Raw genomic sequence first — 17,862 nt, forward strand, 5'->3', positions numbered from 1 at the left:
TTTTTTTTTTTTTTTTTTTTTGAGATGGAGCCTCGCTCTGTTGCCCAGGCTGGAGTGCAGTGGCATAATCTCGGCTCACTGCAACCTCTGTCTTTTGGGTTCAAGCAATTCTGTTGCCTCAGCCTCCCAAATAGCTGGGACTACAGGCACACACTACAACGCCCGGCTAATTTTTTGTATTTTTTTTTAGTAGAGGTGGGATTTCACCATGTTGCCCAGGCTGGCTGTGAACTCCTGAGCTCAAGCAATCTGCCCGCCTTGGCCTCCCAAAGTGCTGGGATTACAGGCGTGAGCCACTGTGCCCGGCCTAGCTATGCCATTAAAAAAAAGAAAAAAAAAAACGCTCTGAAACCATGGCAGAGAGGCTGTTAATTCCTTTTTCAAAACGTAGAAACAGTTCTGGGCACAAGGACAAAACCTCTTAGTTTTAAAGCAAGCACCTTGGAAATCTAGTTTCAAACGAGATTTGTGCTCCCAAATACCTGCATGAGTCAGTTGTGTTTTTTGTTTGTTTTTGTTTTTTGTTTTGAGACAGGGTCTTGCTCTGTCACCCAGGCTGGAGTGCAGTGGCACAGTCATGGCTCACTGCAGCATGGACCTCCGAGGTTTAAGCAATTCTCCTACCTCAGCCTCCTGGTTCTAGCTGGGACTACAAGTATGCACTACTTGGCTAATTTTTAAATTTTTTTGTACAAATAGGGTCTCGCTATGTTGCCCAGGCTGGTCTCAAACTCCTGGACACAAGCGACCCTACCCCGTTGGCCTCCCAAAGTATTGGGATTACAGGTGTAAGCCACTGTGCCTGGCCCTCAGTTATTCTTTCTAATAAAATGTGCATTGTTCTCCACTGGGTCAGTTACAGATTTAATGTGTGAGAATTATGAGGGCTCTATCTTCATCTGGCCTGCAGAACTCTGGTGAAATGAAACTAAAAGGCGGGATTTAGGATTTGAGACTATGTTCTGGCCAGGCGCATACCTGTAATCCCAATACTTTGGAAGAGTGAGACAGGAGGATCACTTGAGCTGAGGAGTTTGAGACCGAGGAGCTTGGGTAACATGGCGAGACCCCTGTCTTTATAAAAAATAAAAAAAATTAGCCAAACATGGTGACACACACCTGTAGTACCACCTACTTGGGAAACTGAGGCAGGATTGCTTGAGCCCAGGAGATTGAGGCTGCTGTGAGCTATGATCGTGCCACTGTGCTCCATCCTGGGAGACAGAAAGAGACCATCCAGGGGGAAAAAAAAAAAAAAAAAAAAAGAGATTGCATTCTTTTGTGATTTGCTTCAGGTTCTTTGATTTTACAGCAAACCTCTTATCTTAGTAGAAACTTATCAAACCTAAAGAAGTTCTAAGGATAAATGTTAAAAATCGAACCTAGATGACAAATTTTGTATCACTGTGAATACTGTATCATTGAGAGTCAAATGTTTGTGTTCTTGACATTTCTAACCTGAATGGCTTCAAAGGGCACAAAATAAATCCTCAATGCCAGATCCTGCTTTTTTTTTCTGTTTTCTTTTTACTTTTATTCTCTCTTTTTTTTAAATTTTACTTTAAGTTCTTGCTTTTTGTTTTTTTCCTCCAAGTATGTAAGTCTTTTGTATCTTATTGGAATGTATTTCAAAATTATTTATTAAAATTTTCAATTTTGTTGTTTTTTCAAATGACTAATTTGATCACATCAGTATTGGAATGTTTGTATTGCAAAATACCATGCAAGGCTTTATCCCAAGTAAAAGTGAATTTTAGGTATTTCCAATATGTATATTGTGGAAAATATTTTTTTGATACCTAAATTTGACCTCCAGAATTGGCAGAATTAGGAGCACAGAAATAGAGGCTTATTAATAAGTAGAATCTAAAGGCTTCTATTGTCCATTATGCAACTAATGAACTGAAAAATTGACTTATAGAGTATATGAAAAATAATTTTTTATTCTGTGTCCTTACCTTGTTTGACTACTGCAGTGGTTACATATGTGTCCTAACTGGCTTGCCAGAGTGTTTCTGTTTGACACAAGTCCAGAGGGAACTGGGAACACACACTTAGATCTCAGCTAGAGCATGGCTTAGATGTTTAAGGATTTTTTTCTTTAATGTACATTTTTGTGCTTTCACAGCCCTTGGTTGTGATTAGCATCTGCTCCCCAAGTTAGTTTCTGTCTATTTGGGGAAGTCATTTGGTTTTTGTTTGGTTAATGCAGATGAATACTACACACAGAGGCAAGAGGAAAAAGGGAAGAAAAAAAGACAGAATTCTTTAAGCATGTAAGGCTGTGCATCAAGAATTTCAAAAACTCTTCAAACAGATGTAGAGGGGTGGGGAAATAGCAAATTTGAAGCCTTTCAACTGTGACATTTTCTTCTAATGAAGAACAGCTTGAAAGCTGTAATTTTGAGAGTGTTGTGGTATTTTTAAGTCAGACACTTAGCACATTTTTAAAATAGTGGTGGGATTTGAATTTTTTTTTTTTTTTTTTCCCATCTTAAGTGGAATTAAGCGTTTTTGGCTATCATCTTATCTTGATAGTTTTGGGTCTCAGAATGAACACCAGAGCATTTAAAATGTAGATGGGCCATGGCAGCATCTCTTTTTTGTGCTTCATCTCTGTTGTTTTCATGGTATATGGAGGGTTTTTTTTGTCTTTTTAAACAGAAACAGTGAATTTATTTCTCGTTCTTCACAAATGACCTTAAATTAATTCTTTGTTTTTATATTTTGCAGCACATTTTTATACCTGAAATTCCTGGTAGTATGGGCACTTGTCCTCCTAGCAGATTTTGTCCTGGAGTTCAGATTTGAATACCTGTGGCCATTCTGGCTTTTCATCAGAAGCGTCTATGATTCCTTCAGATACCAGGGACTGGTATGTTTACTAATAACATGTTTTCCATGTGTGGGGATCGTTTAGCTGCTTAAAGTAGATGTTATTAGCAATACTCAGGTGACTATGTTAGGGTTACTTAGTAGGGTGTGTTAACTGAAATTGTCCTCTAAACTATTTTGTCTAAACCTGTTGATCAAATCATTACATTTTCTCCTCCTCTCTGATTCGAGTGAAACAGAATACTGGAGGAAGCAATAATTACTCAGGGTTTTGGAGGGTGGCAACCTAGTCTGGGGATTCTATATCCCCTCTTCTTCCATTTTCCGTTGCAGCCAATAATGGCCGTTCCTATCTTGAAATTAAAAAATTGCTCAGTCCTGCTTTGAAGTGTTTCTGGATCCGCTGTTGCTAGGTTTAGTGGCTGGATTCAAGCTAGAGTAGTGTTTCAAATGTTTTGGTCTCAGGGCCCCTTTTCACTCATAAAAACTATTGAGTACACCAGAGAGCTTTTGCTAATGTGGCTTGTATCTATCCAGTTTTACTATATTAGAAATTAAAATAAGAAAAATTTAAAATACATACTTATTCAGTTAAACATAATAAGCCCATTACACATTAATAGAAATTACATTTTTAAGTGAAAAATAGCTGTGTATTTTCTAAAACAAACAGGATATAGAAGAGTGGCTCCATTTTTATAAATCTCTTTAATATCTGGCTCAGTTGAAGACAGCTAGATTCTCATATCTGCTTCTGAAGTCATTCTGCTACTGTATCATATGTCATGTGACTTATAGAAAATTATACCATATGCATGAGTAAGGGAGTATACTAAAGGCAGATAACATCTCAGTATTGTTATGAAAATAGTTTCAACCTCGAAGAGCCCTTTGGAGGGATCTCAAAGATACCCCATAAATTCCAAACGACGTTTAGACAACTGCTAGATTGGAGCAAGCATAGGCCTGGGCTTCTTCCCTTGATGAATGTGTTAATTTTGTCATGTTCCACAGCTACATTTTAAAACTATAACTCTCCCACCCAGGCCTGGTGCTTTGGTCAGAGCAAATCCATGCTTTAAAAAGATGGTTTTGGCTCATGTTCTGTTGGTGATAGTGGTGTTCAGAGGAAAGCTGCATTATTAAAATTATTATTAGGTTGGTGCAATTACTTTTGTACCAACCTAATAATAGCGTCAGTATATATCTTACTAATATTATGGTTCATTTGTGCTTCAAAAAGCCTGTCTTTTAAGAATGAAGCTCTTTAGGAACGGTTTGTGAAGAGAGAGGAGGCTTTTCTGTGTTAAAATTCTAGTTCTTTTAGGGCTGGGTGCAGTGACTCATGCCTGTAATTCCAGAACTTTGGGAGGCCAAGGCGGGCGGATCACTTGAAGTCAGGAGTTCGAGACCAGCCTGGCTAACACAAGGAAACCCTGTCTCTACTAAAAATACAAAAAATTAACCAGGCATGGTAGCATGTGTCTGTAGTCCCAGGTAGTTGGGAGGCCGAGGCATGAGAATCACATGAACCCAGGAGGTGGAGGTTGCAGTGAGCCAAGATGGCGCCACTGCACTCCAGCTTGGGCAACAGAGCGAGACTTCATCTCAAAAAAAAAAAAAAAATTCTAGTTCTTTCAAGTAACCCACATGTATTTGGAATCCAAACGAACTCATTGTGCTTCCACCTCAGTTCATCTGTTCCAGTTCTTTTTCATTATTTGAGGATCATAAGTAGTATTACTCTTTAATGTTAAAGTAATTACTCCTTTTGTATGGTTGATTTTATATGTTTAAAATTTCTTTTTGTGAATTTGCTCTATACTTACCAAGTTATCTCTTAGCAGATTCAGTAATTGTGTCCAACATATGTTTCACAACGTGTGGTTGAAAATAACAAGTTCTAAGATGTGTCTTTTATTTTGTTTTGTTTTTCCCTTTAGGCCTTCTCAGTATTTTTTGTTTGTGTAGCGTTCACATCAAATATAATATGCCTGCTGTTCATCCCCATACAATGGCTTTTTTTTGCTGCTAGCACATATGTATGGGTTCAGTACGTATGGCACACAGGTAAGTGTTAATGATTTCTTCGATGGATAGAAATCTTATATTCAAATTTTTTAATATGGTTATTTCTTTGAATACGTTATTTAGAGTTGAGTTTAATGTGGACATTTTAAAGTTTTCTTAATAGATTGTAATATACCTTCAAAAAAGGTATATCTTTTTTCATTATTTAAATCAAAACTTTAAGCCATTATAATTTGATCTTTCAATTACAGGCATTGCAGGTACCAGCTCTCACTCTGAATATATCTTTTTTTTTTTTTTTTTAAAGAAAAGTTGGAGTGGTTTCCATTTAGGTATGCTTGAAAATAGCCATGTACCAAAAAAGAAAAAAAATATTCATGGAATTTCAGCATTGAAAGAAATGTCATTTAGATGAATTTGGCATGAGAATCCCCACAGCACATGGTGGTTTTACATCTGATGGGAAACCTACAGTGACAAGGAATTTACCTACCATTCCTGGTACCCCTACTCTATTTTTGGGCAGCTATCAAATAAAGTTCTTCCTCATATTAAGCCAGAATTTTCCTCCTTACACTTTGACCCAGTATGTCTTAACTGTTCTTGGGCTTGTTGATTTCTTTTTTAAAAATCTCTCTCTTTTTTTTTTTTTAAGATGGGATCTTGTTATGTTGCCCAGGCTGGACTTGAACTCCTGGGCTCAAATGATCTTCCCACCTCAGCCTCCTCAGTATCTGGATTAAGACACAGCTTGCTGATTTCTTAGAGGATCTAAAGAGGTTTTCCCCAGAAAAACATAAGGGAATGTATAAAACTTTTCCTTAAAATGTCAAGGGAGCTAGGCGCGGTTGCTCATGCCTATAATCCCAGCACTTTGGGAGGCCAACGCAGGCAAATCACCTGAGGTCAGGAGTTCAAGACTAATCTGGCTAACATGGTGAAACCCTGTCTCTACTAAAAATAAAAAAATTAGCCAGTTGTTGTGGCTTATGCCTGTAATCCGAACTACGCAGGAGGCTGAGGCTGGAGAATCGCTTGAACCAGGGAGGCAGAGGTTGTAGTGAGCTGAGATTGCACCACTGCACCCCAGCCTGGATGACAGAGTAAGACTCCATCTCAAACAAAACAAAACAAAAGCAAAACAAAAAAATATCAAGGGGCCTACCAGACCATCCCCTCAATCACAAACATTGAACCTCTGCATTAGAGCCACACTGAATGAATGTAGTCTCCCTTCCACGTTAACATTTCTTTACAGATTTAAAGACACTATCATAACCTCTTAAGTCTTTTGTGTTGTGTAGGCAAGAATATCTCTGGTTTCACCAGCTTTTCTTTATATATTTTAATCCCTTTCACCCTGTTAGTCTGCCTACTTCTCAGTGGTTCTCTGTACTGTTGCAGGTGTGTTCTGACTAGAGTAGAGCTCCCTCTTTCTTAGAGCTATACTTCCGTTACTTCAAACTAAAATCAGATGAGATATTTTGACAGCTGCAACCCACTGTGAAAGCCAGAACTTGGATTTGAGGATTGGGTCTCAGAGTCAAACTTGTCTGCAAAGCTGCATGAAACTTGATTCTTGGGCCTAGCTACAACCTGTAGGATTTTGGCCAAGGAGGGAGCACCAAATAATAAAAGCTCTCTGGACCAACATTCATCCTCTTCTCAAAGCTGCTAAGGTGATGATGTTGGCCCATGTAGAAGACAATTGAGCTGTGTTTTTTAAAGTATCTGCTGTGAGCATGATTTTCACCATGTTTCACGCTCTTTCATATCTGACTTGATTTATAAGCTACTATGAAGGTTCTTTAGTCTGCTTTCCTCTAATTAAAGTGATTTTTCTTCCCACCAGTTTTTAATTTGTATTTCCTTATGTTGGCCCTCAGTTTCAAGTAACCTGCCTTTTACACTTGTCACTCTCCCTAGGTCTCAGCTTAGGGAGATTACTCCATTTTGGGCACCTATCAAATAAAGTTCTACCTCATATTAATCTAAATAATGTCTAAAGAACCTTCCACCTCAAATATTCTGTGATTCTGATGAGCTGTGGCAATTTCTTAAATTTCTTTAGTAATAACCTAGTAGTGGATAAAAAACTAACCATATAACTATTTTTCTTGGGGGGATGGAGTTTCGCTCTTGTTGCCCAGGCTGGAGCGCAGTGGCGCGATCTCAGCTTACTGCAACCTCCGCCTTGCAGGTTCAAGTGATTCTTCTGCCTCAGCCTCCCGAGTAGCTGAGATTACAGGCATGTGCCATCATGCCTGGCTAATTTTGTGCTTTTAGTAGAGATGGGGTTTCTCCATGTTGGTCAGGCTGGTCTCAAACTCCTGACCTCAGGTAATCCGCCTGCCTCAGCCTCCCAAGTGCTGGGATTACAGTTGAGAGCCACTGCTCCTGGCCCATATAACTATTAATAGAACCTATTGGAAACTAGTTCAGAGGGTGACCCACAGGGCAGCAGTGTAGCTAATGTCATAAAAGGCTACTGGCCCCTCTTTAGCCCTAGCTAGACTCAGAAATGCATGTTAGAATAACTAAGTTATAAAATATATTTTAATTTGGGATAGTACTTAAACAAACAAAAGAAAAAACTGCTCTTATTGGGCCAACAAATATGAGTGCAATTTCTATAACTTGGGGTAGTTTTTCTTTCAGTTGTTAAAATTTAAAATTCTTTCCTGACAGTAGTAGGAATGGTTGATAAAATTACATATGGTTACAAAGAATAATATTACAGCATAAGCTTTTTTTCCTGGTGATTAAGAGGGCAAAAAGAAACAGGATACGGCCGGGCGCGGTGGCTCACGCCTGTAATCCCAGCACTTTGGGAGGCCGAGGCGGGTGGATCACGAGATCAAGAGATCGAGACCATCCTGGTCAACATGGTGAAACCCCGTCTCTACTAAAAAATACAAAAAATTAGCTGGGCATGGTGGCTCGTGCCTGTAATCCAGGCTACTCAGGAGGCTGAGGCAGGAGAATTGCCTGAACCCAGGAGGCGGAGGTTGCGGTGAGCCGAGATCGCGCCATTGCACTCCAGCCTGGGTAATAAGAGCGAAACTCCGTCTCAAAAAAAAAAAAACAAAAAAAAACAGGATACAAAACTGTATGTACAATCTGATAATTATACTTGTTCAAAATTCTTTCAATGTGGTTTTATTTCATAGATGTAGATATACAGATATTTTGTCTATTTTTTCTGTTATGTGCTTATGTTTATAATAACTTTATAAATTAATATAGAGAATAGGGGTGGTAAATATTTGAAAATGCATTTGAAATGATTTTGAAAATGCATTGTCCTGTGGGTTGCTGTTTTTCCTCCTACATTGTGAAAATACCTATTTTTTGGCTGGGCACAGTGGTCACACCTGCAATCCCAGCACTTTGGAAGGCCAAGGTGGGTGGATCATTTGAGGCCAGGAGTTCAAAACCAACCTGACCAAAATGGCGAAACTCCATCTCTACTAAAAACACAAAAATTAGCCAGGCACGGTCGCGTACGCCTGTAATCCCAGCTGTTCAGGAGGTTGAGTCAGGAAAGTTGCTTGAACCCAGGAGGTGGAGGTTGCAGTGAGCCAAGATCGCATCAGCCTGGGCAACCGAGCGAGACTCTGTCTCAGAAAAAAAGAAAGAAAGAAAGAAAGAGAGAGGGAGGGAGAGGAGGGGGAAGGGGGAGGGGGAGGGGAGAGGAGAGAGAGAAAAGGAAAGAAAGAAAGAGAGAGAGAAAGAAAGAAAAAAAAGAAAGAAGAAAGAAAAGAGAAGAAAAGAAAGAAAGGAAAAGAAAAGAAAAAAGGAAAGAAAGAAAGAAAAGAAAATACCTACTATTAAATTCATAGGAATGGTTGGGGCCATTAGCTGTCTTCACAGAGGATCCAGTGTCAACTTCACTCAGGCACTAGGACTAAGGGAGGTTCTCCTAGCAGATTCAGCACTGTCTCTGTGAACTTGGGCCCAGCTTGTTTAAACTCTGGGGTTTACTCTTCTTCAACAGAATGAAGAAGTGAGACAAAATGATCTTCCTAGTTTCAAGATACTAGGATTTTTCTTTAGTTTCATCCCAAAGATCCTTCGCAAAAAGCCTTCAGGTCACTGACTTTCCCCCCTTGTGCCATGTAGTCCACATCCATAAATATGCTATTGTTAGTCATGTCCTAATATAGATGGACCTAGCCTGCAGATTTTGATTCTAAAAGCCAATGAACATGTGCTTTTATTTGCATCTTCTTTTGTTACATGTTGCTTTTTCCTCCCTTGAAAATTGTTCTTAATTACAAAAGGAATATGAGTTTGTGGTTTAGAAAAAAAAATTTTGAATAGTACTTCAATTGTCAGAAACATTTCTTTGTCCTACAACTTGTTCTTACTTAAGAATTTTATTTTTTTATACGCCATTCAGTGACAGTGCAGATCTTCCTCATTCTTTAGGAAACCTTCAGCATATTTCATTACATAGATTTATCATAAACGTTTTCCTGTTGATGGACATTTAAATTCTAAATTTTTGTTATTGCAAATAATATTACAGTGAATATTTTTATACAATTATCTCAAGGCTTTTTTATGTTTCTATAGGGTAGATTCTTAGAAGTGGAATTACTGAGTAAAAGAAAGGTACAAGTATTTAAATTTAAATATGCTGCCAAATTGCCATCTAAAATAGTTGCCCCAATTTATATTATTGCCAAGTGTAAAAATGAACTTTTCCCCATACCCTCCTTATGCTATTATCTGTCTTTAAAAATTTTGCCTATCTAATAGTTAAGAAATGGAATCTGATTGGCTTAATTTGTATTTCTCTAATCAGTAGTCAAGTTGAATATCTTTTTCTATGTTTTTTAGCCATCTGGATTTCTTCTTTTGTGACTTGTAAATTTTCTTCAGTTGCCTTTTTATTGATCTATAGGAGCTTTTTGTATGTCAGGGCTATGAATCCTTTGTTTTACATATATTGTAAATATTTTCTGGAAGGATGTTTATCTTTTATTTTTGTTAGTGATTCTATGGAATCATTGTTATATAAAAGCTTTCAGTTTGGATCAGTTTGCTTTTTAATTTAGTTTAGGTGAAGGTCTTAATGAAAGTAATGTTTCGTTAGTGAATTAGTCTCCCAAACAGCCCATCTTTTAGTTAATGTATCATTCATACTTGTCTCTCTGCTGCTTTCCCACAGAAAGGGGAGTGTGTTTGCCTACAGTGTCTCTTTGGATCCTCTTTGTTTATATTGAAGCAGCCATTAGATTTAAAGATCTCAAAAACTTTCATGTAGACCTTTGTCGTCCATTTGCTGCTCACTGGTAAGTATTACGTGTGTGTGTGTGTGTGTGTGTGTGTGTGTGTGTGTGTGTATTTGTTTTTTTTGAGACGATGTCTTGCTCTGTTGCCCAGGCTGGAATGCAGTGGCACAGTCTTGATTATACAACCTCTGCCTCCCAGCTTCAAGCGATTTTCCTGCCTCAGCCTCCTAAGTAGCTGTGATTACAGGCTTGTGCCACCACACCTGGCTAATTTTTGTATTTTTATTAGAGATGGGGTTTCATCATATTGACCAGGCTAGTCTCGAACTCCTGACGTTAAGTGATCCATCTGCCTCGGCCTCCCAATGTGCTGGGATTATAGGCATGAGCCACCACACCCAGCTGGTATTATATATATTATTTATCTATAATTAATTTCACTGTAGAATGTTAAGTTCAACTGTAAATTTATTCTTAGAAGTGTTACATGGACTCCAAAAGCTGTACAGCATGGTTGGAGAGTGCATGAGCCCCCTTTTCAGGCAGATGAGTGAATCCCAGCTCTGTTCCCTGACAGCTGTGTTGCCTTGGGTGTGTCACTGCCTCTAAGCCATGGTTTTCTTACTGTCTCCCTGGGTCATGGGAAAAAGGAACTGAAGTGATACATGTATTCAACTTAATGCCAAGCACATAGGTGTTTGATGAATGTCAGCTATTTTTGTTATAATCAGATAATGATTCCAGAAAGTCTTGATGAAATATATGACTGTTTCATGAAGCTTAAAATAATTTAGAATTTCCTTAGCCTATTTATAAAAGTAAGAGAATATTATTAATAATTTTTGAAGGAATGTTGTTTTTCTTTATAACATGTTAATAAATATTAAGATGTTACTCATTTAATCTTAACCATGAAACATTTTTGAAAAATGAGCTTGATTCTTACTTATATCTATTGTGGAACTTACCACCGAATGTGTGTTTCACCTAAACACACCAATTTTTAATAGTATTTATGGCAGAATAAAAAAATACTGTTTCCAGTATTTTTAGTCTTTTTACAAACAAGTAAATTAAACGAACATGGTCAATAAAACATGTCACTGTAAGTTTGTAGTCAGACCACATTTAGAGTAATTATAAATTGATATATTTTCATGTTAATGAAGCTTACATGGGCTTGACAACATTTGCAGAGACCTTGAAATGATGTTAGGCAGGCTGATGAGTTCAATGAAAATATTCAACTTTCTATTACAGAGATTAGAGTTCTAAGTACAGATGGTTTAATTTGATGATACAAACCAAATGTTGGCACTGATCATATCAAATACTTATTTAAATGATTCTTGAATTTATGTATGACAGAATTTGTATATGACAAGAGTGTTTATGAACCAATTTTCAAGGAATAACTGGTGGCAGTACCCCTCGGGCAGCAAAGAGATTAAGTTAAAGTAGTCACCTGAATTTGACTCTGCCTTTTAGTATTAGAAATCAAATGATGTCCTTGTGATTTTTTTTTTTAACACTTCTATTTACTTTTGGCTACCCATGAAGTCTCTACTCTTTTAGTTTTTAAAAGCATACAAATAGATGCCTAAGTTCTAATGCATAAGGCAGTTCAATATTTCTTAAAAGACATTAGACACTGTATCTGACAGTCACTGCGGTGACTCCTTGAATTAATTTGAAGAATGCTGAAGTCTCATGGGTCGTGTCCTCTTATGGTCTAGCAGTCCTATTGTTCCTGGGGAGTTTTGTTCCGTGTGCCAATTGCTTCTGATTTCCACAGTAGACGTTACATTTATGTGTGTGTCTAGTGAATGCTATTCTCAACTACCATCATCAATTAGAATTTATTTTAAAATTTTAAGTCATAGGTATCCTCATGTGCACGATGCATATGTGGTTAATTTTAAACCTGCAATTACTGGCTGAATTGTCTTCTTTCTAGTATTGGGTACCCTGTGGTAACTTTGGGCTTTGGCTTCAAAAGTTACGTAAGCTACAAAATGCGGTTAAGGAAGCAAAAAGAAGTACAAAAAGAGAACGAGTTTTACATGCAACTTCTTCAACAAGCCCTCCCTCCAGAGCAACAGATGCTGCAAAAGCAAGAAAAAGAGGCGGAGGAAGGTAGGTCTTTACCCCAAAGCTGTTGGCTCAATAGACTAGTCATTATTTTGTCTCTTGGTAGAATCTTCTTTTCTAGAAAAGGTGTTAGGATTTTGTTTTTTTTCTATTTAATGGTGTTCTTCTTGAGGGTCATTGTTTGGTCAATGAAGTATAGATTGTGAATGAAGTTGTTTACATACTGTCTGAAGAGTATGTGTTTAAATATGTTTATTTTTATATATTTTAAATATTTTAATTGATATATTTTTTACTAAAAAAAATTTTTTTTTAATTTAGTTTTTTTGAGACAGGGATGATCTCACTCGGTTATCCAAACTGGAGTGCAGTGATACAGTTATGGCTCACTGCAGCTTCAAACTCCTGGGAACAAAGTAATCCTCCCTCCTCCGCCTCCTGAGCAGCTGTTACCATAGGCACATGCCACCATGTCTGGCTGGTTTTTTAAAATTATTTTTTTGTAGAGTTGAGGTCTCACTGTGTTGTTCAGGCTTGTCTCGAACTCCTAATATCAAGCAATCTCCATCTCTGACTTGTTAGGGTCTGCCCTTGTCCTCTCACCTCAGTGATAGACGAGTTTGATTTGACTGATACACACAGTGTGACCTAATTGTAAAACCCTGATCTTATTTTCAAGACTCAACTTTTAATGGCATAATTTTCGTAAATGATGTTGATTTTCTAAATGTGGAGTTGCTCAAATGTATTTGGATTTTCTTTTTTCCCTACATCTTCTAGTAAACTATGAGGATTTGCTTCTTGATTAGCTTAATGTGCTGGGGTTATTGCTTCTAAATGAGTGTGCAAACTAATGTAGTGAATTTTTTAAGTGTAGATAAGTTTGTTGAATTAATCTGTGTTGTTAAAAAACTAAATATTCCCGTGTGGGCTTTTTGTTTGTTGGTTTGTTTTTGGTATTGTAGCAGCCAAAGGATTACCTGATATGGATTCTTCAATCCTTATACACCACAATGGAGGTATCCCTGCCAACAAAAAACTTTCCACAACTTTGCCAGAGATAGAATACCGGGAAAAAGGGAAAGAAAAGGACAAGGATGCCAAAAAACACAACCTTGGAATAAATAATAACAATATTCTACAGCCTGTAGACTCTAAAATACAAGAAATTGAGTATATGGAAAACCATATCAATAGTAAAAGATTAAATAATGATCTTGTGGGAAGTACAGAAAATCTCTTGAAAGAGGACTCATGCACTGCTTCTTCAAAAAATTACAAAAATGCCAGTGGAGTTGTGAACTCCTCACCTCGAAGTCATAGCGCCACAAATGGGAGCATTCCTTCCTCATCTAGTAAAAATGAGAAGAAGCAGAAATGCACTAGCAAGAGCCCAAGTACACACAAAGACTTAATGGAAAACTGTATTCCTAATAACCAGCTAAGCAAACCAGATGCACTGGTAAGGTAAGTGTGCATGCTATATCCTTACCAACACTTCCCAGTGAACTTGACATACTCTTGAAAAACGAATATTCCCATATGGGCCTGTAGGGATTGTTTGTGATCGCACACTATGACTCGTGACAGTTTGGCGTTTGTTTTACGTGGATTTTTTGGCCAATGTGTGTTATTTTGTTGAAGCATTGACTTCAGTTCTTTCCAGTGTTCTAAATAAGGGGTGACAGTGATTACTTTCCACATGTGACAAATTAACCTGTAACTTGATTCTTCTAGTAGTGTTGAAAGGCACTTCTTTGGTCCTTGTCCTTTTCTGTTTGCATATCCAAAGTTCTTTTGGCATAAACACACAAAAAAAAGAGTTTTTGCTTGTTTTCATGCAAATCTCTATTTGTCAAACAGATACACATTGCAGGAGAGGGGTGAGAAAGCTGTCCTTACTACTTTGTGCTTGTTTTGTTTTTCTGTTCATTTTTCTGCACTTAGAATATGAATTATCCCTAGGTAACTCTGGGAAAGTTAGATTTGAAAACTAATCTCTTTCAAAAAAAATCCATAGACTCAATGTTAGAGACATGGAGTTTAGGAATGTTCCTTTTCTCATTTTATTTAAAATAATAACTTTTTTTGAGATGGAGTCTCGCTCTGTCACCCAGGCTGGCATGATCTTGGCTCCTGGCTTCAAGTGATTCTCCTGCCTCAGCCTCCCAGCTAACTGGGATTACAGGTGCTCACCACCACACCTAGCTAAATTTTTTGTATTTTTAATAGAGACTGGCCTTCACCAGATTGGCCATGCTGGTCTGGAACTCCTGACCTCAAGTCAACAGCCCACCTCATCCTCCCAAAGTGCTGGGATTACAGATGTGAGCCACTGCTCCAGGCCATAAAAGAATAACATTGTTTTATTACATTGACTGGCTGAGACTTAATTTTACTGTATTTTATATGGCTTACATTAGGCAAACACAAATATGTTCCTTTCACCTCAGATCTTTAATTTGGAAACAGATCTGAGGTGAAACACACAACTAGAGCTTGTGTGTGTGTGTGTGTGTGTGTGTGTGTGTGTGTGTGTGTGTGTAACTCAAGAAGGCAATTTAAACTTTTCCCCACCAGTTAATTATATTCCTCTTCCTCTGGCTTGCTTAAAGGCAGTCAGTTTATTCTAGGAGGGAAGCTTTCCAACATTATAAATGGAATGAACTAGATTATTAATATGTTTTGATTTTCTGATTGTCAGTTAAACTAAGAGAGGTGTATTTGGGTTCTACTAATACAGGTTCTAGAGGTTTCATAGCCCCCAGGCTACTTTTGGAAGTGTGCTATTGCAGTTGGCTGGCTGGCATCCATCTCCATTTGTTAGGACGTTCTGCTTATTGTGCCCAGCAGCAAAAACACGTGGAAGAGAACCCTCCTCCAGATGCCATGGAAGAAAGACCAATTAGTTGACCTTCTATTTCAGAAGGAATATCCCACAAATTCACTAAATGCTATACACAAAACATCTGCCACAGCTGTTTACCATCCTTTCTCCTACACATTTTTTTTTTTTTTTTGAGATTGGATCTCAGTCTGTTGCCCAGGCTGGAGTGTGATGGCGTGATCACAGCTCACTGTAGACTCCACCTTCCGAGGCTCAAGTTTTCCTCCCACCTCAGCCTCCTGTGTAGCTGGAACTACAGGTGCTTGCCAATATGCCCGGCTAATTTTGTAAATTTTTTGTAGAGAGGAGATCTTGCCATGTTGCCCAGGCTGACACAAGTTTAGTAATAGCGGCCAAGCCAAAATACTTTTTATTTGTTGGTTACTGCAGAGGAAGCAGTCTTGTGCCACCATTGCCCTTGGGCCCCGGTTGTGATATTGATTGACTCTACCATCTGATCTGCTTTTAGTAGAGAAGTTCAAGGACCCAGATGGATAATTATCTAGTAAGCTGGGGATGATGACATGGGTCCAGTGCCCCCATGCCTACGTCTAAGCAGTGTGCTTCTTCCTGTGGTCACTAACTCGTACTCTTCCTTCACCTACAGTGCCCCAGGTATTATGTTTTGGAGAACTACTCACTATCAAATGACTGATAGACAATATTATATTTAAGTAGGTTTATAAGCTTCCACAGTATTATTTTCAACTTTTAATGTTATAAAAAATAAAGGGATGATCTAAATATCCAACAATGGGAGAAATATAAAATAAGTTATGGTCCATCCGTTTGGTAAACTTTAAATACAGATATTATAAAATCATACTTTTGAGCCATGTTAAAGAATATGGGGAAGTACTTATGTCAAAGCATTTCATGAAGAAAGGAGAAAGCAATTTAATGAAAAATGATTTTTTCTAATATATATAGAAAAATGACTTTTTTTTTTTGAGATGGAGTCTCTTACCCAGGCTGCAGTGCAATGGTGCAGTCTTGGTTTACTGCAGCCTCTACCTCCCAGGTTCAAGTAATTCTCCTGCCTCAGCCTCCCAAGTAGCTGGGATTACAGGTGCCTGCCACAATGCCCAGATAATTTTCTGAATTTCTTAGTAGAGATGGGGTTTCATCGATTTGCCAGGCTGGTCTCAACCTCCTGACCTCAAGTCATCTGCCCACCTCGGCCTCCCAGAGTGCTGAGATTACAGGCATGAGCCATTGTGCCCAGCGAGAAAAACAATTAAAAGGAAAAAGAACCAAATTGTTAACAATAGTTATTACCTGTTGATAGTATTGGGCATTTATTTTTTCTTTTTGCTTTCATACATTTTCACATTTTTCTGTGATGAACAATGAAAGAGTTTAAAAGTAAAGGCATCTATCTGAGCTAATTATCCAGCTTGGTTGGAGGAGGTGTTATCTTATTTCCTCCCACCCCTCCTTAACTATCTCCCTCTGTTTCCTCTTGTTTGACTTCATGTATGTTTTGATGCATGTCAATAAGACTGTGACTGATTCAAACCTAACATGTTTGAGTTGTTAGCTAGAGAGTGGGTTTGTTATTTTCAGATGGAGCAGTTTGGACCCGTTGGTTTCCTAGACCCCATCTTATGCAAACATACAGGACTGACAGTGTGTATATGCATTGTTTGCTTCTGCAGGTACAATTGGGGGTTTGCACAGTTCCAGGTTGACTGAAACTTCCACAGGGATGCTTTAGCGATAAGATTGATCTCTCCTTTTTTTAAAAATTTTAGATTTAGGAGGTACCTTTGCATACATGTGCAGGTTTGTTACAAGGGTATATTACATGATGCTGAGCTTTGGCCTTCTATTGATCCCATCACCTGGGCAGTGAACATAGTACCCAGTAGGAAGTTTTTCAGCCCTTGACAGCCTCCCCTCCTTCCTCCATTTCAAGTCTCCAGTGTCTGTTGTTCCAGTCTTTCTGTCCGCATGTCCCCAAGTTGATCTACCCTTTTCTAAGTGTTGAAGACAAAATTTGAAAACCAGTACTATATTAACTAACCAGTAACTCTACTGTAATAGATTAATTGCAACACGTTCTTATAGCTATGTCTGTCTGAATACTGTGGGTGAGAACTGCTATTTTTGAGGAACCAATTCAGTGACTTTTGGGGGGAAGTTCATTACTGCTCTACCAGTTTCAAGGAGAATTCTTGTAGCTCGGTTTGGCTGTCCAATTAAGGGTTGATGGCCATTTCCTGTAAAAGGGTAGGCAGTCTGGCAGGTCTTTTCTCAAGCTCTCTCAGCTCCAGGGATATTCTTTAGTATGCTGTATACCATAGGTTAGCAAACAACAGCACACAGGCCAAATCTGGCCCACTGCCTATTGTTGTAAAAATAAATTTTACTGGAACACAGCCACTCTCATTCATTTACATCATGTCAGTGGCTGCTTTCGTGCTACAGTGGCAGAGTTGAATAGCTGCCTCGGAGACTATGGCCTGCAAAGCCGAAAATATGTACTGTCTGGCCCTTTACAGAAAAAGTGTGCTGACGTCCATTGTATAGTAGTCACTTGTTTTGAAGATCTTTCCCCCTTACTAGATGGTGAGCTTCAGGGGGCAGAAGCTGGTTCTCTTCATTTTTAATATCTCTCTATAAAAGTGGAATGCTTAGTGAATGTTGAGTCAATTAATGATATATGGGGACAAGGAACTGGGTGAATGGAAGAAGCTCTGCTCTACGAGGAAATACAGGAGAATGTGGAGCAGAAGGTGCTGGGTAGATTGCTAAGGTAAGGAAATGTGGAGGAAG

The 17,862-nt window shown here is 38.4% G+C and overlaps 1 protein-coding gene across 1 annotated transcript in view; it reads left to right on the forward strand.

The window, feature by feature from the left end:
• MACO1 (macoilin 1) overlaps positions 1 to 17,862 on the forward strand; it is a 67,918-nt gene that overhangs the window by 14,302 nt on the left and 35,754 nt on the right. The window contains exons 2-6 of the mRNA XM_032300869.1: positions 2,734 to 2,875; positions 4,779 to 4,905; positions 10,043 to 10,166; positions 12,064 to 12,242; positions 13,163 to 13,664. Of these exons, the coding sequence (XP_032156760.1) occupies positions 2,734 to 2,875; positions 4,779 to 4,905; positions 10,043 to 10,166; positions 12,064 to 12,242; positions 13,163 to 13,664 (1,074 nt within the window). The remainder of the gene's footprint in view (positions 1 to 2,733; positions 2,876 to 4,778; positions 4,906 to 10,042; positions 10,167 to 12,063; positions 12,243 to 13,162; positions 13,665 to 17,862) is intronic.

This window comes from Sapajus apella, unplaced genomic scaffold, assembly GCF_009761245.1.
Source record: "Sapajus apella isolate SASKATOON/1434 unplaced genomic scaffold, GSC_monkey_1.0 scaffold43, whole genome shotgun sequence".
NCBI classification, from domain to species: domain Eukaryota; kingdom Metazoa; phylum Chordata; class Mammalia; order Primates; family Cebidae; genus Sapajus; species Sapajus apella.